The sequence below is a fragment of the Crocodylus siamensis genome, chromosome 2 (genome assembly GCF_052110815.1).
Source record: "Crocodylus siamensis isolate JL-2025a chromosome 2, ASM5211081v1, whole genome shotgun sequence".
Classification (NCBI taxonomy): domain Eukaryota; kingdom Metazoa; phylum Chordata; order Crocodylia; family Crocodylidae; genus Crocodylus; species Crocodylus siamensis.
This window is the reverse complement of record NC_143396.1, coordinates 224,927,643-224,950,286: the sequence shown is the minus strand read 5'-3', so window position 1 is coordinate 224,950,286 and position 22,644 is coordinate 224,927,643. Positions and strand designations below refer to the sequence as shown.

The 22,644-nt window shown below is 41.6% G+C and overlaps 2 protein-coding genes across 3 annotated transcripts in view; one reads left to right on the top strand and one right to left on the bottom strand.

Moving 5' to 3' along the window:
* SLC39A9 (solute carrier family 39 member 9) overlaps nt 1–5,160 on the bottom strand; it is a 41,318-nt gene extending 36,158 nt beyond the window's left edge. For both annotated transcript variants that reach the window (XM_090033224.1, XM_090033225.1), the window contains exon 1: nt 4,701–5,160. In XM_090033224.1, the coding sequence (XP_089889350.1) occupies nt 4,701–4,796 (96 nt within the window). In that variant the 5' untranslated portion in view covers nt 4,797–5,160. The remainder of the gene's footprint in view (nt 1–4,700) is intronic.
* A 36-nt stretch (nt 5,161–5,196) lies between these two features.
* On the top strand, nt 5,197–17,870 carry ERH (ERH mRNA splicing and mitosis factor). Its single transcript, XM_090033226.1, has 4 exons — nt 5,197–5,318; nt 10,666–10,753; nt 14,181–14,301; nt 17,377–17,870. Exons 1-4 carry the CDS (start codon nt 5,316–5,318, stop codon nt 17,477–17,479), a joined length of 315 nt encoding a protein of 104 aa, XP_089889352.1. The 5' UTR covers nt 5,197–5,315; the 3' UTR covers nt 17,480–17,870.
* The last annotated feature ends 4,774 nt before the right edge of the window (nt 17,871–22,644 follow it).

The window sequence follows — 22,644 nt, the reverse complement described above, 5'->3', positions numbered from 1 at the left end:
GTGCACTTTGTCAGTATTTCCTTCCGCTGGAGTTCAAAGTGTGGACTACCAAGCCCTGGAAGATAAGGGGTCAATACCTTTTACAAATGAATATACTCAGAGGTTCCTTCAGTTGGCCATAATTTATCTAATATATTGCCAAAGCTAAAACTTTTGATTTGAAAAGTATTAACAAAACATTAAGTAACCTCCCCAATGAAGGGTTAAAATTGGAGCAAGCACTGACATTTCTGTTTTGCAATTAATATTATATGCTATAGAAGAGATCCAATCTCCAAGGTAAGTTCAAAACTAGACTTATGTAAATCATGAAAAGAATTTATTTAAATGAAAGCCTGAACTAGGGAACTCCATTAGTTAAAGATAATAAAAAAAACTCCCAGATGTGCCAGCATATAATATGTCAAGCTCAATAAAAGAAGTGATCCAAAGTTGCATAAATCCAGAATACCACAATTGCTTTCAATTCTTCTAATGGCTAAAAAGTCAACTAACAGTGTTAAATAAAAATATTAATGAAGCATAAAAAAGGGATTTGACTTTATAATTAGAGAGAAAGGCACTACAATGTTTTACTTTCCCTAAATAAAGTGAGAAAGTACTGATCATCATCATCTGACATATGACAAAGCCAATGCTAGTTTATGACAATGTTACCAGTCATTTACAAAGGTTTAGAGTTGAAAACTAAGAAAAATACTACAGAACAAGCAAACTTTTAGAAATTAACAATTATCACAGCTACACAGATATGACAACATCAAAATGATTACATTACTTTCACTATACAAATTGTACTTTGGCTAAACCACCACAACTCCCACACAGACCTTTAATTTGAAAGGAGGCTTTTTTTTTTTTTAAATGTTTCACACTTTTCTAATCAATATAAGCAAACTAAGATTATCCACACAGCCTTTAGTGCCATTTCAGCTGAAATCAATTCTTAAAACACAAACCTTCAGTTAAACTGGTACACTACACATAAACAATTTAATGTAAGAATTTAACACAATTAAAATAAAACCAGCATGGCTGAAAATTCTGAAAACTGGATGAAGTTTAATTAACCTTAGTTACTATACAAATGGGAGCCATCTGAAGATCATTTATAGGCAGAAGTCCTTGAATTATATTGCGGTTAAAGTTTTGTGAAATACAACAGTCCAGAAGTTAGAGAAAACAAGAGAATCATAAAGCCCACAGTCTCCCCCACAGTACGTGTCAAAAGTGATCACAACCCACGTTCAGGACGTAGTCTAGTTCAGGGGTACTCAATCCCTGGCACATGAAGCCATGTCATCTAGTCCACAGGTCCAAAAGTGTGGTGGTGAGAAGCACTGGCAGCAATTGCCTCCCCTCTGCTGCCAAATTTCCAGACCCGTGGAGACCCACATGAGCCAGACAACACTGGATCAGCACGTGGAAGTGGGCTGTGGCCTAATCCAGCCACACAGGGGCTGGCTACAGGTGGCTAAGGACCAGATCCTGTAGCACCGGCCCGAGCAGAGACAGCATGGGGCCCCAATCTGGTGGGGGCCTTAGGGGTGGTAGTGAGGGGCCTTGCAGCACTCATCCAGCCCACCGCACCAAAAACAAAAAACAGACAAATTAATGACAGATTTAATTTCCAATGTCTAGGTGGCTCACAAGATACAAAAGCTCTCTCAATTTTCCAAATGCATCTTACAGCATTTGTTTAATATTAAAGGGTATAGGGTCAGTATTCTTTAAAGGTTATTTCAGAAAGCCAATCTGATAAATCATAGCTCTTGAAAATGCGGTTTGCCTTACCTTAACGTCTAAAAGCAATTAAGTATGCATACTAATAAGTAAAATATTGCTATTTTAGGAAAGAGGTTCCATCCAATTTCATAGATTTCATACATTTTCACAGACATTAAGGGCTGGAGGGGACCTCATGAGATCATTGGGTACAGCCCTCCCCTGCATAAACAGGAAGTCAGCTGGGATCAAGTGACCCCAGCAAGAAATAAATCCACCTGTTTTTTTGAAGAAGTCCAGAGTAGGTGCTTGCACCATCTTTGAGGGGAATTTGTCAGACCCTTACTCACAAGCACTGGAGACCTTACTCACTGGCACCGGAGCCTGGTGCCAAAACATGTGGCCTGGCCAGCCATGTGTTTCAGCACCAGGGCGAAGACTAACTACAGAGACACTCTAGCTGCCAGAGTGTCTCCATGGAGGACCCAGGCTCTAGTTGCCTCAGGGACTGTGCCCTGCTCCACTTTTTTAAACGTTGATATTTTTTTAGACCCCATCCAGGGGTCTAATTTTCTCCCTGAGCTGCAAATTTGCATCACGGGGGAACATTTTTTTGTTCCTGCACGTGTCTGTTGCCCTACCTCAAAGGGGTTTGAGGCAGGGCAAAAGGCACGTGCACACTTGTGTGGACGCACCCTTTTGGTCCAACCCTGTAGCCAGCTGCCTAGCCATAGGACTGTATGATGATCAAGGCCACAGTTCCCCAGCTTAATCGTGAGGACATCATGGGAAACTAGGTTAAGGAATTCTTGAAATCCAGATACAGGACGTTCATGTCATCTCCTTTGTCCAGGGTGCATTTTACCAGGTCATAGAAGGAGATGAGGTTGGTGAGGCAAGACCTACCCGTCACAAAGCCACGTTGGCTGGCATTCAGCAGCTTGCTATCTGTTAGTTTGGCATTGATGGATCCCTTGACAATTTTCTCCAGGATTTGACATGAAAGACAATAAATATGCAACTTAAAACTGACTTGACCAAAGTTCCCTACTCTAAACTAAAAACAAATATGCTTAAAATCAATCAAAAGCTTAGCAGTAACCAAAAACAAAACAAGCCCCCAAAAGACTTACATTCCTCCGAAATGTTTAAAAAAAATAACAGTATTTTAAAAAAACCTCACAAGAAAACGTATACCCATTTTCCCCTGAAGAAAAACAAGGTAACAATTTAGTAAGTGCCGCCAAAGATCATTAGTTCATCAGTGATAACAGTTTGTTACTTAAAAACAATGATGGCATCCAAATAGAAGCACTAATGATGCAAAGACTCATTCATATGCTTAACTTTAAGCAGGTGACCAGTCCTTCTGGATTAACGTGTATTTGACGAATGAGGGCCAAAAAAAAAAAACAACCAAAAAAAACAAACAGAATATGATAAATCACGTTGTAGTGGTTTGAACTTGTTTACAAGATTCAAGTCTTGGAAAGAGACTAAGATAACAGAGCACTGCAGTTGAGACCCAAGATGAAATGTAGTGTACTTAATGGAGTTGCTCCACTTGTTTTTATACATATCTGAATCCGAGAGAAACATGCAACTGAAAACAAGTGGAGCAACTCTACTAGGTACAGTAACAAAATAAACCCTTGGGGTAAGTAGGCTTAGTTTTATAGGCTTATTTTTCACTGCCTGAAATCTGTCCTAACAGTTCCTTCCTTTTAAGAGTACTGAAGTCTAATTTGAAAGGTACATTAGCATGAAATAAAGCATAAATAATGTATTCTGGGAGTAAAATTCCTTACTATAAGAAATTAATCAATAGCACCCTTCTTCTGATGCAAGTTATAAGCAACAAGGCTTTTACTTTCTAGTTTAAACTCTTACAAAGCAGCTCCATTTCTGCTGGCTTTTTAATACACCAAGGGTGACTAAAAACATTACTGCAATCCATTTCTTAAAAATCTGAAGTCCAAAAACATCATTCCAGTTCATAACGGTGCATATATTCAGAAAGCCTTAGTCAGCTGTATTAAAGCTCTAACACCTAGGGCTACATATTGCCAGTATGGGGCACAATATATAAAAGTAGTATTTCCAAAAAACTTGAGCTTATGCTTTAAGTAACAGGAAGCATGGGTGATTGGCATCGTTCAAGGAAAAAAAAAGAATCAAGCTGTAACTTCCAGTAAGTGTTCAAACATAGAAGTGAATCAGGAAATTCAGACCATTTAGTTTACCATATTAACATATCACTAACTACATATAATAAATAACTGAGTAACAAATGAGGGTGTAAAGGGGGTTAAAAAGTTAAGTGTTCTCATTTTAAAAAATGTAAAACAAAAAGACTCCACTACGTTATAAAACTGAGTTGACATTACAGATTAGTAAAACAAGCTCAATTCGAGGGGTGCTACTTTCTCTCACGATAAGAGCCATAAGTTTAACTCTTAACCCTTGTGATCTCCCCATTTGTAAATATGCCACTTTCTTGTGCTTAATTACATTAACCAAAACAGCACCCCCAAGCCTGACTGAGAAGTGACAAAAATAAATAGACATCAGTTACCTTTTAAGGTACCCAAGGGAAGTCAGCGTTCTCCTCTGCAAAATTACTTAACACCCACTTGCTTCATTGTTATCAGTTTCAGCAAGGAAAACCAGGTATTTAAAGTTTATTTCTCAAGACCTGACATAACACTGACCCAGCCCCTCACTGATACCTCTTCAGCCTCTCCTCAGATGGGTGCCCCTCCACACCGCTAATTATCTTCGCCGCCCTTCTCCACCACTTCTTCGACAGCCTTTTTTCTGAGGCGCGGGGGGCAGAGCCGGGTACAGTCCTGGTGCCCCCGCCTCAGCCAAGGATTAAACCAGGCACTGCCAACTCAGCCCAAAGCCCGCAGGTGCAGGGGCCGCCGGCAGCCCCCGCCGAGGCGATGGCGCCGGGACACGCGGGACGCCCTCACCTCCGAGAAGTTGACGGCTAGGGGGATGATGCCGGCCACGTAGCAGCCTACCAGCATGGCCAGCGACAGCAGGCTGATGGACACGAAGTCGTCCATGGCGGCGGGCCCCGCGCTCAGGTTCCCCCGCGGCGCTTCCAGCGCTGCCGGCCGCGCCGGGGCCGCTCTCGGACCCCGCCCCTGCCCGCGGGGCCCGACCTCGGCCCTCAAGCTCCGGGCTCCATCTTGGCCCCGCCGAGGCCAAGTGGCAGCTTCTAGCCTGAAGCTTGCCCCCTCCACCGGATCCGCTTCCGGGTCACCCGCCACCAAGATGGCGGACCTCACGAGGCGCGAGGGAGGGAAGCACTGCCCTTAGCGAATATGGCAGCCCGAGTCTCCACCCCGGAAGCCTTCCCGGCATACGCAGCGGCGGCCACCCTCTAATTCTCGCGAGGTGTCTGGGCGGCGCTTTTGCTCTGTGAGAGGTGCTGTCTCTATGGTGAAAGCGAGCTGCAATGAGAAGGGGGTGGGAGGGAAGCCGTTTGGCGGTTGCTGAAGCGTTTCCGGTTGGCGCGGGGGATTGTGGGGGACGGTTGGGAGCTGCTGGTTCGCGCCGGGGGCTGTGGAGAGCGAGTCGCCATGGTGAGGGGGAAGGGGCCGAAGTGGGGGCGCTGCCGGGGCTTCGGACGCGGGGCGCGAAGCCGGAGGCGGAGTGGCCGGGGAAGGGGGCGTGGGGCGATTGGAGAGGGGGGACAGTGCCGGGGTGCGCGCGCCGTTTCCCGCGTGGGGGAAGGGCGCACGTGGGGGGGAGGGGCGAAATCGGGCCTCGCGGCTCACTTGCGGCCGGGAGAGTTTCTCCCGGACAGAAAGGCGGGTCCCAGCAGCCGCGGCCGCCCCTGGGGGTCAGGCCCGGCCCCGCTCGAGTCTCAGTTGCTGCCGCAAGCTGGCCACGTCCCTCTGCTCGTTCCGGCCTGGCGCTGTTGCTGTATTTCCCTCCCCAGGCCCTTTCCCTGGGCCTGGCCCGCCTGACACTCGGGAGCGCGACTGCTGCTGCCGGCCTGGCCCGGGCCCCGAGCGCCCCTTTGGAGCAGCACTTGGCTTTTAAAAAAAAAAAAAATTGGTGAAGCTTTTCTGTAAGAGGCATCCTGCTCCCCGAAGCTTTGGAGCCTCCTGCAGGAAGCCCCTGCTTCTTCAGTGTAATAGTAGGAACTCAAAAATCCACTAAAAGGTCTGCTAGGTAACCCCTGCTTGTTCACTGGTGGCAGTAGTGTAGGTGGGTTGCAGCTAGTAGAAACTGTTCTGCCAGGATATGGAGCCTGACTGACCCAGCTGTCTGCACTGTCTCAGGTGCTTTTGCAGATGCATGCCCAAATAAATGTTTGTCAACTTCCTTTAAATGTAGGAACTGTCACAGTAGTTCAGAACAATTGTGTAGCCAGTGGGTGCTTCTACATGCAATTGATGTAACTGTATTTACTGTGGCTCAGTTTAAGCCAGAGTAAACTAATCCCAAAATCACTGTCTGCGTGTGCATATAAGCGCGCTAATTTACTGTGCTGCTGGATACCACTTGTATCTGACTGGACTATTGGGTACTGCAGTCAATTAGTCTGCTATGCCCTAATTGCCATGCACCCATAGATGGTGATACTTTATTGCACAGCAGATTAGTCTGCTGCTCGGTAAAGTATCTCATGTAGACGTACCCATTCTGCAGTTGTCAAAGGTACAAGAATCCCAGTTTTGGGCAGGACTTCCCATCCCATGTCAGTTTATGTTCTGATGTGTGGTGGTGTGGATATACCATCTTCTCTAACTGGGGATAGAGATTTTCATATTTCTAGAAAGGTTTGTCCTTTTTTGTCTTATTCTAAAGTTTTAGCTCTTATCTTATAGCAGTGAATTCTGCATCTCAATTTAATGGGTTTTTTTCCTTTTTGTGTTGGAGAAATCCTCGTTTCCCAAAGTTGGGAGAAATTGATTGAAATGAATTGGAACAAATCAAGTGTGTGAAAATTGGGAGTTCTTTAGAAAGAGTTTATTAAATTACTAAAAGCCACTAGTTCCATTATCAAGAAGCTCAAAACCCACCTTACCTCAGTGGCGATTTGAAAGCAGAAATTAGAAACTTAAATCCCAACATACAACAAATGCAAAAGAAGAAATAGCAATACAGAAAATGGATGTGGGAAGATAGATGTGGTGGGGGAGCAAAATTGGACAGATGATCTCTGGCTGGTACACCAGAATGACAGAGAGAGGCTAAATATTTTAGGAACAAAATAGGAATATCTAGCAATAGTATAGACTGAATGCTTCATGTAGGCAGTAAATTGTTAATGGTGCAGGAGAGAAGTTTTTGGTAAATATTTCTGTTCTGTATTTTACAAAAAGCAGGATGGTATACATTTATGAAAGAATATAAATATTTCAGTAGTGTGAAAAAATACTTTCCAGTTAGTAACTGAGGAGATTGTGCATGGGAAAATAAGGCTGGAAGAGACTCATGAGGTCATCTAGTCCAGCCCCTGTGTTCAAGACAGGATCTTCCCTGACTAAATCATCCCTTACAAGTCTCTGTCCAACATTCAAGAATTTCCAGGGATGGAGACTTCACAACTCTCAGTACCTGTTTTGATGCTTGACCACTCTGATAGTCAGAAAGTTCTCCTTTTTTCCAACCTAAATTTCCTTCACTGCATGCAGTTCAGGGCCATTGTTCCTAGTCCTGACCCCTACAGCCGCAGATAATAGTTTCTCCATCTTCCCTTTAATCATCCTTCAGGTAGTCAAAGGCTGTTATCAAATCCCCCTCAATCTTCTCTTCTTCAGACTAAATGTCCCCAGTTCTTCCGGTCTCATAAGTCTTGCTTCCCAAGCCACAAATCATTTTTGCCACTTCTGGACTTTGTCCAATCTGTCCGTATCTTTCTTGGAGCATGGGACCTAAAGCTGGACCCGGTACACCAAGTGAGGCCTTGCCAGTTCTGAATGGAAGAATCCCTTCCTTTGACATACAAGTGACAGTGCTGCTAATACAACATGGAATGATGGGTTAGATAACATCTTTTAGAGTAAGCATTTAAAAAGGTTAAAATAACTTGCACCCAGGGGGCACATCTTCATGTGTGAGTTTGCTGCAGCAAAAATAGCACGTATTTGCGCCACTGCTTTTAGTGGCTATGCACACCCCAGCTCATGGGGTTTGGTGTGGGGCAGAATGCCCCGCTTCAGGGAAATGGCTGTTTTCCTCACTCCTCCCAGCTCCTGGTGTGCTGGAGAGGAGCCAGGGGACACCTAAAGCAGTTGAGACATTGGCTGGTAGCCAGAGCATCTCCCTGGAGGACCCAGCTTCCAGTTGTGCCACTTTTTTTTGCAGTGTTTTTTGTTTGTTTGTTTTAATACTGAGAGTTCCCAGTATCAAATTTGCAGCATGGCAGAGTTGCACATGCACTCAGACCTGTTTGAGGCACTACAAACCACATGTGTGTGCTCATCTGGACACCCCCTGAGGTACTAAAAGAGTTGGCCAAGGACATCTCTGGCCTACAGATGTCACTTAAGCTTGGAATAGTGGGGAAATGACAGATGAGAAAAAGACTTAAAGTAGTATTTATTTAAAATGGGCAAGTGGGATAACCCAGGTCATTATATGGCATCATAATCTGACACCAGTGATGAATAAAATGATGAATGCAGGATAAAATTAAACAACTAGTCTTTAATCTTTGTTAACTAATGTCACTCAGCATGGCTTTAGGGAAAATAGGTCTTATCAGATTCAACTTCATTGTTTAATATTACATGTTTGTTTGACAAAAATAATTAGTTCTTATATACTTAGTACTGCATAGTAATCTCATGTAAAAATAGCAGCATCTGTTATCAAAATGCAAATTACATGTATTCAAAAATCCAGTTAACTGTTTGAGAATCATAATAGAGACACTCCCACTCTAATTGGGGTTCTGTAAGGCTTGGTAATAGGCCACAGCATTTAACACATTCATAATTGTAGATGTAAATAATCACTGCTTAAAAACAAAAATTAAAAACGAAGATTGGCAGAATGATATTAAGGGGGACATTGTACTCATACAGAGTAATCTAGAGTGTTTGAACATAATGCCCTTCAGCATAGTTATATCCAGGAGTAAGGAATGCTACAGTTAAAAACGAGAGTGTAACCTACACAGCAGTGACTGAAAAGGTTTTCTGGTATAATGAGTTCCCTTTGTGATGCTGTAGGATTAGGGGTTAAGACAAATGTTTGTTGTATAAATGGGAGCAGAGAGCAGGGAGATGAAGTCCTTTAGAGAGGTAAGGGGTTTTTTTTCCCTCAAAATCCCCTCTATGCTCTTTTTTGAGTTAGGATATGCAGAACTGAAAGTACTGTTCCAGGTATGGAATATTACTAATTGCTATAAAATGATGGTACAACACTTTTCCAATCCCCACCTCCTTTTTTTAATAAAATCTAGTAACACTTTTTTTTTTTTTTGACTGCTCCCAGATACTGAGATAAGGTTTTGATTGAGCTGTCCAAAAGGAGGTTGTGTCTCTTTCCTTTTTGCAATAATGTGTATTAGAAGTTCACATCTTTCCACTGTTCATTACTTTATATTTGTTAGCAGTAATTTTGTGTGCAGTATTGCTGTCTACTCACCTGGCTTCTTTAGTGTTGAATTCAATTATCACCATTGGAAGTGTTATTTCCTGTGCACTTGCAAACTTTCAGCCATCTGTAACTTTTAGCTATCTGTAATCAGTCACATAAAGCCACATCATGGTATATTTTAACTTTTTTGAAGTAGTCTTGTTATCTTTGTAGAGAAAATAAATAGTATAGAAATAATGCAAACTACACACAGCACATATGTTACATACAGTTGGTTAAAGGTATGCAGTTTCTCTGGGAATTTTTACAAAAACTATTTTTTGTAACTTAATCCATCATACACAGCACAGTTCTCTATGCCAGCAATCCTCTTTGTCTAGGTAGACATTTTCATTAAGCAGTATTCCTGTAAGCTTGTGTTTGGAGTACTTAATTTCTAGTACTAAAGTCATCCATTTTTTAGTTAATTTATGAACAATTGTCTTAAATAACAGTGTAGAACACAGTTGTGGAGCTTTGCAGTCATGTATAATTCAGATTATAAGGATTGTAAATAATCTCTCGTGTTTTACGTGTTAAATTTTCACTTTGTGACCTGGGTAATATTGGTAAACTGAAGTTTGATTTCCCTCCATTTTTTCTAACCTCTTGTCTATTAAAATAAAATCCCTACTTGCTAACATTTCTATTGGAAATAAGTGAACTGAATAAAATGCAGATGGCATGGTTTTTATATGCTTTAATTTTCTTTAGTTCTCTCATATTTACAAAGAAGTGTGATCCTTGCTTACTGTTTCTTGAACACACTGGGTTTTTTAAGTGTGCAAGGAAAACAAAATTGCTTTCTGGGAGCAATGCATATGATGGACTATAAATTTGTCAATTAATGCAACTGAGATTGGAAATAGAATCATAGAATCAATGAGTCGGAAGGGACCTAGACAGATCATCTAGTCCGACCTCCTGCCATGGGCAGGAAGGAGCACTGGGGGTGGCAGGGGTCATAAGACCCCAGCCAGGCAGCTAGTTGCTGGTTAGCAGGAGGTACATGAAATACAGGTGCCACTTGGCAGATCTTTTTGCTTTCCAATTTCTAATTCTTTGCTACAATGTGACATGTGTTTTCAGTATTGTAATGGCTTCCTAGCATTTTTCAGAAAGAAATGCAAGGCTGTTTTAAGCCCAAGCCATAATTATTCTTTGAATAATAACACTTGTAGTAGTAATAACAAGAAACACAGAAATAGGATTTTTTGGTTTTCTTCTGTTATGTGTGAATGGTCAGCTGAAACTTCAGTCTTTTTTGTGATTTGCTCAAGTATTTATTGATTTTTGAAAATTCTGAGTCAATGTTTTCTTGTTTTTGTGTAGTCTCACACAATTCTACTTGTTCAGCCTACCAAGAGGCCAGAAGGCAGAACATATGCTGATTATGAATCGGTGAATGAGTGCATGGAAGGTAGGTGTCGTTACTTCTACAATAAAGATGCTTTAGTTGATCTCCTTTCTTGTTAAGGAAAGTTGTTTCCATGTGTTTTCTAAACTCACTAACTGAAAGAATGAGCAAAAAATGCATTTTTAATGTAAAAAACATATAGAAATAACATTACAAGGATGGAAAGTTCATTACAAGGATCACATTCAGTTCAAGCAACATTTATTTCAGAACAGCTCCAAATTACATTTGCTGCTTCTGTTTAGTCAGGGTCCTATTTTGATTTCATTACATTCCCAAGTCGTGCAATGGAGTGCCATGCCAGGGTAGAACAACATTTCAATGCAGGGTCAGGGCCTAATTTTGTAAAGAACTACTTACTTCTGTTAGCCCTGCAAAGTAAATACTGCTGAAAACCATAATGTAGATATTTTTGCCCTTTATCTCGGGAGCTAAATAAGGCCCAGCTGCAGCTCCCTTGTTTATGTAACGAATGATCCAGAAATAACTTAGTTCAACTTACACACTCATACCGCAAAAGTTTGCAGCTGTGATAAGGGGAAGGAAATATTATTTCTTATAAATGGATATGAATTGATGTGAATGTATTGCTGGCCTTTGAGAAGTGCTGAACATCCTGATCACCAGGGATCCATGTTGCTGTAGAAAAACACGGATTTTATCCTTTAAAAGAGTAAAACACAGGAAACTGTGGGTTTCCACTTGCAGACTGCAGAGTTCCAGCTGGCTGGCGGGGAGGGCTGGGCAGGAGGAAGGCAATCAGGGAGTGCCATCCACATGCACACACATGCATGTGGCAGCCAGGCAGCATGGTGGGGAGCAGCTCCCACAGCTCCCCACTGGTAAATCTTTGGGGGGATGGAGTATGGGAAAGGGGCACACGACTCCCCCCCCGGATTTGTGCACCCACAGTGGACACAGGGCTGTAGTCTGGCTGGAACAGTATGTGCAGGAACCAATTCTGCAGCCCACCAGGCGGGACTCAGCATGGGGAGGGGAGAGCAGGATGGCAAGACTTGCTGCTGCTGCCACTGCCAGGATCAACGTGCCAGCTACACCATCAGCAGTGCAAGAAGTAACTGGGGGGGTTGGGGCGGTGGTGCGCATACTCTGCTGCCCTCACCTCCTGCTAACAGCTGCTTGTGTGCCTGGCCACGGCTCTACATTACTGTCATGGCCCAGCTGCTGTTCCACTCAGGCTGTGGCTGTACCTGAGGGAGTGGGGAGAGGGGCAGCATGGGGGGTGGGGCAGTACAGGGGGCCTGAGGGGAGCAGTGGTGGCTGGGCCCTGGCAGTGTGAGCAGCTGGCAGTGAAAGGAATGAAGGCAGTATGTCTGTCCTGTTCATCTCCCCTCCCAGTCCATTGCTCCTGGCAGTGATGGCAACAAGTCTTGCCACCCCACTGCACTCCCATGCCAAGTCCTACCTGTGCCAGTCTGCCTAGGCTGCAGCTCTGTGCCCGCTGGGCACAAAAGTCGGGGGGGGGGGAGGGGGAGAAGGGAGGGTCACATGTCCCTCTGTGGACCCCTTCCTCCCCTGATGCATCATCGCCTATGGTCAGGCACCTCCCTGCTCCACATACTTCGGGACTGGGGCCTGGGAGTCAGGGTCTGTGGTTTGGGAGTGAATGTCACTGGCAGGTACAGGACTATGCCTTGGGAGTGAGAGGCACTGGCATAGCAGGGCTGCTCAGATCCACAAATCAGTAAGGGGGGACAGCTGCAGGTAGACCCACGTCCTGGGGAGCAAAGAGGTCAGGAGAAGTTCTGATTTTTTTTAAGGTAACAAAACCAAAATCAAATGCCGAAATATATAGGTATTTAGAATTTATTTTATTATAATGATTGAGGCACTGGTAGGCTTCCAAATTGCTTTACATTTGTAAATACATTGATAAAACATTGTGTTCAACTGGGGGGCGGTGTTCACATTAGCAAATTGCCCATGTCCCCCCTTCCCACCACTCTCAGTCTGGCCCCCTTTCTTCCACCCCTCTCCCCGCTGCTCCAGCTCTGGCCCCAGTCTACCCCTTGCCCCTGCACACGGGGGCAACAATGAGGAGCACAACCCCATACTGCTACCCGCACGTGTAAGGGAAGTGTCTCTAGGGCAGCGCAAAGTGCCACAGGGGCAAGCAGCTTTTCCCACTGTGCCCTGCTGCGCCAGGTCGTGTACACTGTGCTGCAGAGGTCCCAAAAGAAGGCAGCAGGGCAGGGAACACAAGCTCGCAGCATGAACCCACCTTGCCTCTGCCTCTTTCCACACAGTTCTGGTGGGTGCAGGTCTCCCCTACCCCCTGGGAGTGTGCACTGCCCCCGGGAGCCAGCCCTGTCCAAGCCTGCAGCAGAGGGCAGCCGGCTTTGTCCTACTCCTGCAGCAGCTGCCTTCTGACAGGCAGGAGGGTGCAGACCTGGGTCTCTGGCTCCGTAGCCTTGGCAGCTGGGGGCCCCCTCTGGCAGGGCAGGGGGTGAGGGGCACTAGTATTGCTGGGGAGTTGTTGTAGGGAGTCTTTAACTTTAATTAAGGATTTGGTAGGTTTTATCAGAGAACTTGTAATTTTTATTTTTTTTTTAATTGGGGAAAACCAGGATCCCTGGCTATTATTTACAATCTCCTAAGCTGTAGCCAACTAAGTTAACTTTTCAGCGAGTGTCGCATCATATACATTCATATGCTGGCTAATAAAGGGCTTTTTATATAATAAAAATGTTCATAAGTCTTTCCTGATACGGCAATTCTTTACCCCAAAAGAGAAACAGTAAAGCTCTTTTTTCCAAGTTTTCTTTGTTGCTTAAAGGCACTCTAAAATTACTTTGAAATTAATAGTTCATTGTTTTACAAGGTGGGATCACCACATTTTCAGCTCTTTTTTTGTATCTGATCTCTTTACATTTGGCAAAGTGTGACTTCTCTCCTCAGAAATCAATAGCTCCATGTGACAGCATATAGTGCCTGATACTTTAACATGTGTACAACTCTGCCTGGGCTTTGTCAACTAATTGCTGCTTTAGAGCCAAGTTTATTTTTTTTGCTTTTTGGCTTTTTTTAAAAACTAGTTAGTGATTAGAATTTACAGAGCTACTTTATAGTTTTACAGAATTAGGCTTTTCAGTCTAGATCATAAGTTAGTTCTCAACTATTCACCAGTGCTTCCTTGAGGTGCGATACCTAAATAATATGTAAAAATGAGATGACTCATTTCTTATACCCGTGTATTGTGCACATAGATAGAACAAGCGCTAATACTGAAGCACACTGCCGCTGAATAAACAGTGACATCTCATTCTATTGCAGCTGCACATTTTTGTTCCAAGTCTGCCCCTCTACTTCATTACTGCTTGTAACTTCAATACATGAAAGATTTTTGTGGAAAGCTAAAGATCTATTAATATCTCTATCAGTGATGCTGAGGATTTTCACATCTCTTTAGGGGTCTGTAAAATGTATGAAGAGCATCTGAAGAGAATGAATCCCAACAGCCCATCTATTACATATGACATCAGCCAATTGTTTGACTTCATTGATGATCTGGCAGACCTCAGCTGTCTTGTGTAAGTACAGTCCTTTTTACATGGAAGGTAGTTCTTCAAACACCTATTTTGCTTTGGCAGTAGTGATATTGTTTTTCTCCCAGTGTTGGAAAAGCAGGAGACTGAAAAGTAACAAGAAATTAATTGCAAGTTTGTTTACAAAATGTACGTTTCCAATATTTTTTTTCCTGTTGTTTTTGATTGCATCTTCTGTTAGTGCTGTCTGATGTTGGTCAAAAATGTGTAAAGCTTCCATGTAAAGTCATTGATGTCATTCTGTTGAGCCTTTCAGTGACTGCTAGCAGGGCAGCCTAAAACTAAGTTTCTAGGATGGATTACATTGGAACAAAGCATTTGTTTGAAAAGAGTAAACGCATGCAACTTAGTGTCAAAAGTCCTTACACTCAAATGGTTAAATATTATTTGCAGATTCACTTAAACTAGTTAGGATCAATTCATGAGCTACTTAAATGAAAAATTGCAAGAAAGCTGTGTCTGTGCTAGAGTTCTGAAGTATTTAAAAAGTTTATTCAGCATAATTTGATTTTCAGGAATCCACAGCACTGGTATATTTTACTGAACTGAGGAATATTATTGGCAACACAGGGAACCTGCAGGTTGCACCTGATTTTTTTTTTGTTTGTTTGTTTTTAAGTTGAGCTTGTTAGAGCTGTTTCTTTGATCAAGATGAAGCATTACAGATTAGGCTAGGGTTTAAGATACTGAAGTTTTTCATTGGAAGTTGCCCTAAATTGGTTGGGTGTTTTTGAAAATCTCACCTATCATCTCTAGGATTTTCATGTGTTAAGGATGAGGGAGCCAAAAGTGATACTGTATACTATGTAAGGGCTTCCTGGTCCTGAATATGGGGTTAAAAGAAACTAGTTTCCTTTACTGGTCTATATGAGAACATTGTTAATTCCTATCACTTAACAAGTCCTAATGGTCTTGACATAAATATACAGGTAATGGTTTTGTCTTGTCTAAATATACAGCTAAATGAAACTTGTAACTTTTTTTGTTGCATCAGCAGAGATGGTTGTCAGCACATTTTTTCAAATAAACACTAGAAGTTATGTGCAACAACTGTCAAAGTAGTGGACTCCTGCTATACTATCCACAGGAAACTACAGTGTGTGATGTGTTTTGAAATCTGCAGCTTTTCTGTACAAACTGGTCTAGCAACACAAAAACTGTTATAAAAAGTGACTGACTTTTTCATAGAGTGAGGACTGACTAGGGCTGCCTACTAATATCAGAAGACATATCAAACAGGAAACAAACAGCATCTATCTACTTTGGTTTCCTTATCTCTTTAAACTGAGTAATACATGGAATTCTGAAGTACTCATGAAGGTATAACTTGGTATTATAGTTTCTATAAATTTATCATGTCCTCAGGAGTGCTGTCTGTCTCTCTCTCCCGCCCTCCTACTTAACCCCAGACATACATCAGCGTTGGGCTGAAGCAAAGTTAACAAGCCATGCCATGTTTTATTTTCCCCTCTGACAGATTGTGGATAATATCACATTTTAAGCGGAAGTCGCTGTTCTCCTTTACAGTGTAGTGTTTTTTAATCAGGAGCTTAGACCCCATATAGCCAATGTGTATTTCTGAGCTAAGTTCTGTTATAGCTTGTAGTTTCCCCACCAGATGGCACACAAAGTGTGTAACGTGCTGTCCATGTTTTATAGCTGTGCAGCTCCCTAGGCTGCCTTATATCTGGTTTTGCATCATAGCTTAATTACTAACTCCCAGAGATAAATTCTTTGTACTCTGAGAATTGATAAAAGCCCAGCCCTATCTTGAAATGTATCATCTTTATTTTAATTACATAGATAATACTGAAACACTTGCTAGGTTTTAAATAAGCTTCTTTTTTTTTAAGCAGATTGATTGTCTTCTGCTTGTTCTGAAAAAACCCCTAAAATGCTTTGGATTTTGAGTTAGCTTACTTTTTTAAGCTCAGTTAGTGTTATTTAAGATTTAGTGCTAAGGATATCACTGGCTTTTGTCATATCGGTTGGAATGAACATACAGAGATATTCTCTTCATTCTTTTGGGGTGTCTATAGCGGGCACTATGTGTTTCAACTTTAAGGATTAAAGCTTTTTATAAAGAGGACAAATTTTAGGACTGTTCACAGCTGGCTAACTTGGTATATCATCTTACTGACTTGCTTTTGCTAGAAATAAAAATGGCAAGAGAACTAGAGGCAGTGTCTAAATATTTGGCTGTGTTTCTGTCGAGAGCCTTCTGGCAAATAACAATTTCTTGGTTACTTTATACAGTAAGTGAGCCTAGAGAAATATTTTTAAGCTCAGATTAATAAAGAAAGCATGAATTTGGGCAGGGGAGGGAGACATGGGAGTGGGGGGTCTTAGTTTGTAGTCCATTTTATTTTTTGTTGAGTACTTATTTTTGGAACTTGAATTCAGACTTATTTGCTGTCTATCCTTACTGAAGCTGCTTCCCTATTTTGGCTTTGATTCCTCGTTAAGGAAAGTCGAGGAAAACAAATACCATACATTTCAGAAGTGGATGGAAGAACTCTTTGTAAAAATACTTTAAAAAAAAAAAAGCACAGAATAAAATATATCTGTAAGCTTAAATTAAAAATACTCACTTAACTTCAAACAAGAGTAAGTCTTTGTGGGCCAAGTACTAATTTTTAAAGTATGTTAAGACATTATGATTTTTTTAAGTTAAAAACCTGATTACACTTAATTTTTTTGAGCATTCAGACCTTTTCTAAATGCTTTGTTTGTTCACTTTCCATTACTGTGGGTAGGGAGACAGTAATTTCATTTTAAATGTAAAAGAGAATGGGACTTAAGCTTTTGGAACATTTGGCTTCTATTCTAGATTCTTGCTAATGGGCTGAGTGCCTTGACCTAGTGTTGCCTTGCTTGTTAAGGGATATACTCTGCTCCCAGTGCCAGAATACCATAATCTGGCTTTGGTTACCTCAGTAAAAATAATGCCTGATTTTATAGACAGTCTTGCAGACTCATTAAGGCCAATGATTCTCCTCTGATGAATTATAATATAGAAGGTCAAACTGATATTGGATTCACTTTTTTTCTTCTCCCTAGGTACCGTGCTGACACTCAAACATATCAACCTTACAATAAAGACTGGATAAAGGAGAAGATCTACGTCCTCCTCCGCAGGCAGGCCCAACAAGCCAGCAAATAATGGGGTGCCTTTGTTGCAGGGTTTGGGGTGGGGGGGTTGGACAACAGGTGTGTACAGCGTAGTAATGGGAGTTTTGTATTATAGTCATCCTGTTGCCATCTTGTTAAAACTCTAGCCAAGACTGAATACATCGTTAGAGATTCAAGGGTTTTCTTCAGTTTGAGACCTTTTCTCAGTGTAAATGAAGAAAGAAGTATGACACCTTTAGCAGAGATTTCACTTAGTTACTCTCTGGTTAGCTAATGATTCTACTTTGTTTAAACCTCTAGGGCTGTTGATACCTGCTTCACACATTGACTGTATGTGCCCTTCTCTGGCGTTTCCAACATTATTGGTTACATCCTCGAGAAAGAGTCTTAGTAGAATATGAAATAAATATTCTTTAGTTAAATCTTGTGTTAGTAGTGAATTTCCTGCATCAACACAGCAGCCGTTTACAAAATAAGTAATGTAAGTCCCTACTCACAGAACAGATATTGGAAAGAGTACATGGACTGAACCATAACAGTCCTTCTGTTGGATAGCATATTGCTTTATGCTACAAAAACAACTTCTGAAGCACAGCAAAATAAAGGGGGAAAATCAAGGTGATTCTCAAGTGTGCTTGAGGCTCTGAGCTACCCAGGTTTTATGCCCACACCTGATGCAAATGTTTAATTTGACACTTCACAGGTGGCATGGCTTTGCATTTAAGGATTCCAAAATTTTCCTTTGGGAGTAGGTAGGCTGGTGAAAGTGCTGATTTTAAAATCAGACTTAAACTTTTTTTTTAAAATAAACCTCTTTGGCCTTTTAATATTGGTTGTCATAGCCTCAAACAGTACATTTGGCACCTAAACCTTAAAGGATGTCAGATCCTTGAAGTTGCTGACTAAGTAAAGTTTGCTGAGGTGCTTAACTAGTGTTGCGTTTTATTTTTTCTTTTTATGGCAGTAGTTCCTTCTGCAGGTATGTGTGTATAGAACATTTTCTTTTCAGTTTGTTTAACAAATATAAATTCTGTGACTGCTTTTCTCAAAGTTAAAGCAGGAAAGTTGTTTTCCCTTTCTGTATATAAATAAAAACTAGATGTGAGGATTAAAGCTACTTCAAAACAGTAAAGGACTTGGTGACAGGAAATAACCAGTTCAGTTCACTAGCTGCAGCTAATGGTTCCTGTTTACCACCGTTAGTTTTAAAATGTAAAACATGTTTTGACAAGGGTTTTCTTGTGTCCAGTGCATTTTGAGGTAGTTTTAATAAGTGTGTAATTACTTTAATATTAAAAATTCAATTTCCATCTCAACACAAGTTACAAGTAAAAATAATCCTTTCCTTCATAAGATAATGACTTGCTATTTCCTAACCCAATTGAGAAAAAAAAAAACATTAAAGACTAAATATATGCATATTTATCTTGTTCTCCTGGATGGGGGCAGGAATAATTCTTACAGATTGGGATAATATCATCCTCAAAAAGGTAACTAAATTATGTGCACAGTGGACACGTCTACATGTGCAGTAACCACTGTGCATTAATACGCGTTTAGTACCTGTAATAACAAGTACTAAACAACTAAATGCACAGGTGCACATGTTTTAGGTGATGCTAGTGCACAGTAGACTAATTCTACTGCTCATTAGCACAGGTTTTGCTCTGTATGCTAATACACAATAGAATTAGTCTACTGTGCTTGAAGCATTTAGTGTAGGTATGCCCAATAAGAGTAAAATATGTTTTAAATCAAGGTTTCTCGCTTGTTTAAAATATGATTAAAAATGTATGATTTTAAACTACTCTGATACTATAACACACCACAAGACACCACTTGCAGGATACTGTACAAGGTACACTTTTCAAGGCAGTTTTGCTGAAGGCCAGTTAGAAACCTCTCAAACATAAGGTAACGTAAGTTCTCATACTATCACTGAAGGGCTGGATATTAGCCTACACCAATGGTGCTCATAGTTTTGGCCCCATGGGCCAGATGAATGGCACAGGGCTAGTCTACAGGCTAAATCAGGCCCCATGCCACCTCCACCTAGCTAGAGCCTGATCCCAGCCAGGTGGAAGGTTGGGGTGGTGACACATATCCCTGGGACCCAATCCTAGCACATAAGGAAGGGCCAAGCAGAAGGGCTATGGGGCTTTGCACCACCCCTGCCCAGGTGGGATTGGGCTCCAGGGACCCTGCACTGACTCACTGTTTTGCATGCCTGATCTAGTGTGCAGGTTCATGGCCCAGAGAGCTCCCCACAGAATCCATGGCGAGCCCTGTAGGCCAGTTTATATGGCACCAGGGGCTGCATCTGACATGCAGGCGGGGGGCTGAGCACCTTTGGTCTACCACCAGACACTCTTAAAGTGTTGGACAGTCTGACTAAAAATCTCTCCCTTTCTCATTTTCTTAACTTGCTCTTTTGGTTCCTGTTTCTGTGACACTGCAATAGTTTTTCAGTTTTCGTCCAGTCTTGACAAGACCCAGATTTATAATGCTAAAAAGAAAAAAAATAACCAGAATAAAAACTATTATAATTTGAATATTAGTGTGTGTGAGAAAGAGGGAGAGAAAACGCACCCTGAAGGTTTCCTCCACAAATAAGCAAAAAAAACCCTGTATTTTTCTTTTTGGAGCCTAGAAGAGGTGGCTAAAGTGTTTGATCACTCAGATAAATGTATTTACACAACTTCCTTTCCAGAGGCTTATGTGGTTGTTCCAGCAAGAGGTGTCTTAATCCTAAGCATATGCAGGGATAAAAATTATAAGTAAACCAAATTGATTATTATGTTGGCGCAAAGCCTGGCATGGGGATTGAGAGAATGGTTTGTGCATCTTTGATTGTGGTGTTGCTATGGCACCCTGGCCGTCATCACAGCTGGGGCATCCTTGTCCCCCTGTCTACCATAGAGCAATCGCCCAAATACTAGACTCCTCTGTAGGCAGGGTGAAAATCTGAAAAGACTGCTGGCACTGGGAATATTCTGTGAGAACCATTCAATCCATTCCTGTACAATGAAGTGGCAGCAATACAAGAATGAATTCCACTCCCCTGGGTTCTCTCTATCATCTTGATTGCTCCAAGATTTTTATCAGTTCTTTGCTCTTGAAGCAGACTGTCTATGGGCTGACACTATCCTATTTTAAGTTTTAACAACTGATAAAAAAGCAATAGTTCCCATCTTATACTCATCTTAGAGCTCCCTCATGCAATCAACTGCTTATTCATGAAACAAAGCAAAGTGCTTAAAAAAAGGCATATTCAGTACTGCAGTTACTTAAAGCAACTGACTAAGAATGCACTTGAAGAAGAAAGATTGCATTCCTCTAATATGAATTAGTGAAAAAAAGAGTCTGGAAGGCTTTTTTGCATACCTAAAGTGATCACTTTCAAGAGCATAGTGGTTGTAGGAGGGAGGGGGTAGAGAAGAGAAAAACTACTAGGCACTTGGAAACAGAGAAGTCTGAGAAGCTGCGTATGTTGCCACTTCCCTCCAGGTGGTCTCTGACTCCCTAAACCAAATCTTCATTTTTGTGTTCTGATATGTTTTTTATTTGAATAAATATTGTTAGAAATACCAGCTGCAGGAGATCAATTTTCTGGTTCTCTCTTCGATACAGGTAGTTGCCTAAGAGAATTAAAGAAGTTTTTCTGTAACTCAGAATTCTGTTCCCGCTAGTTACAATTTATGATGTCAATTCATAGCTTCCTCTTGAGGCTCTGAAATTAGTGGGCACAAGAGAAATGTGTAGCTACTCAATGTGAGATCAGTGCCATGGAAAGTTGAGCTGCCAGGAAACTGGATCTGTATTTACTAATGAGAAGATCCTCCTTGTATGAAATCATTCAAGAATACTGGAATTATTCTAACCTTCCAACATTAATGCTCTTTTAAAAGGAAGATTTACTAGTATTGCAGGAATGAGCAGTGGGAGATGGACAACAGACATTTTCTTGATTCATATTGCTTACATTCATGATAGTTGTATTACATAGTATTTCTGGAAGACTCAGCTCAGTTTTATATCAACCCAAGTAAATGTTACACGTGATGATCTGTTAGACCAGTGGTGCTTAAGTTGCAGCCCACATGCCAGATCCAGCCTGCAGGGCTCCCCACAGGTCTGGAAGTTTAGCAGCAGTGTTATTTGGCTTCCCCTGCTCCCAAATTTCCAGATCTGTGTGGTAGATAATGTGGCCCTGTATGCTAGCTCAGCCAGATCTGGATAAGCACAGGGCCAGAAGGTTAGGCCAGTACTGTGTTAAAGTGCTCTTCTTCACTCCTATAAAAACTGCATCATCCTCTGGATTAATAAGGGCATTGATACGATTACTTATCATTTTGATGATCCGTGATTAATAAGATACACTAATTTGCTATATTTCCCTAAATTTAACAGTTTTTTCCCCTGCCGTTTGATTTCTAGAAGTCATCTGCATTTCCACTCCAATGTCTTCCTAATCTGGGCTCTCTAATTTTGTTGGGAGTATTACAGCTATTATTCCAAATTCTTAGAGCTTTGGCTATTCTACAGAACTTTGACTTCTCTTGGGGGGAGAAAGAACTTCAGCTCAAAGTCACAAGTGTGTTATTAAATAACAGCTATTTTTGACCTTGCTTGGATCACAGGTCTGAGATCCAGATAAAGCACAACTTGTTAACTCTGTTATGTCATTGTTCAGGTGCTGTCTCAAGAATTCTGTTGTTGACTTGAGAATAAGAGAATAAATGCTATAGTTCTGGCTTTTGCTTCACTAATTGGCTTTCAGCAGAGATACCGACTACATGTTCAGGATGTTTGAGTATAGTAGCAACCAGAGCCTTAAAAAGGTCATTGTTTACCTCAGCAATTTTAATCAAGGGCTGGCACTAATGGGCTTTGTACACAAATGCAGCAATTATAAAAGTAAAAGTTTGTCAAACAGTTGTCTGCAAATAAGCTCAAGAATCAACTGCAGGATTGTTCACAAGTGAGGTGGAGTACAGTAATGTTTATGGCCATTGTACTCAGCAAGACACCGTAGCAGTAACAGATCAAATAGATGCTTGCACTGGAAAGATGTGGTATCCTATGAAGGCACAAAGAGTAAGCTGGAGGCCTACAACACTCAGTGACATGCTGATGGCAGAAATAACTTTGATTGATTTGAATGGTGGAAGGGCTATAAGCAATTACTGCCAGGTC

Coding starts and splice junctions, on each gene's coding strand:
- ERH (XM_090033226.1), top strand. Junction 10,754..14,180: donor GGTGAATGAGTGCATGGAAG/GTAGGTGTCGTT, acceptor ACATCTCTTTAG/GGGTCTGTAAAATGTATGAA. Junction 14,302..17,376: donor GCAGACCTCAGCTGTCTTGT/GTAAGTACAGTC, acceptor TCTTCTCCCTAG/GTACCGTGCTGACACTCAAA.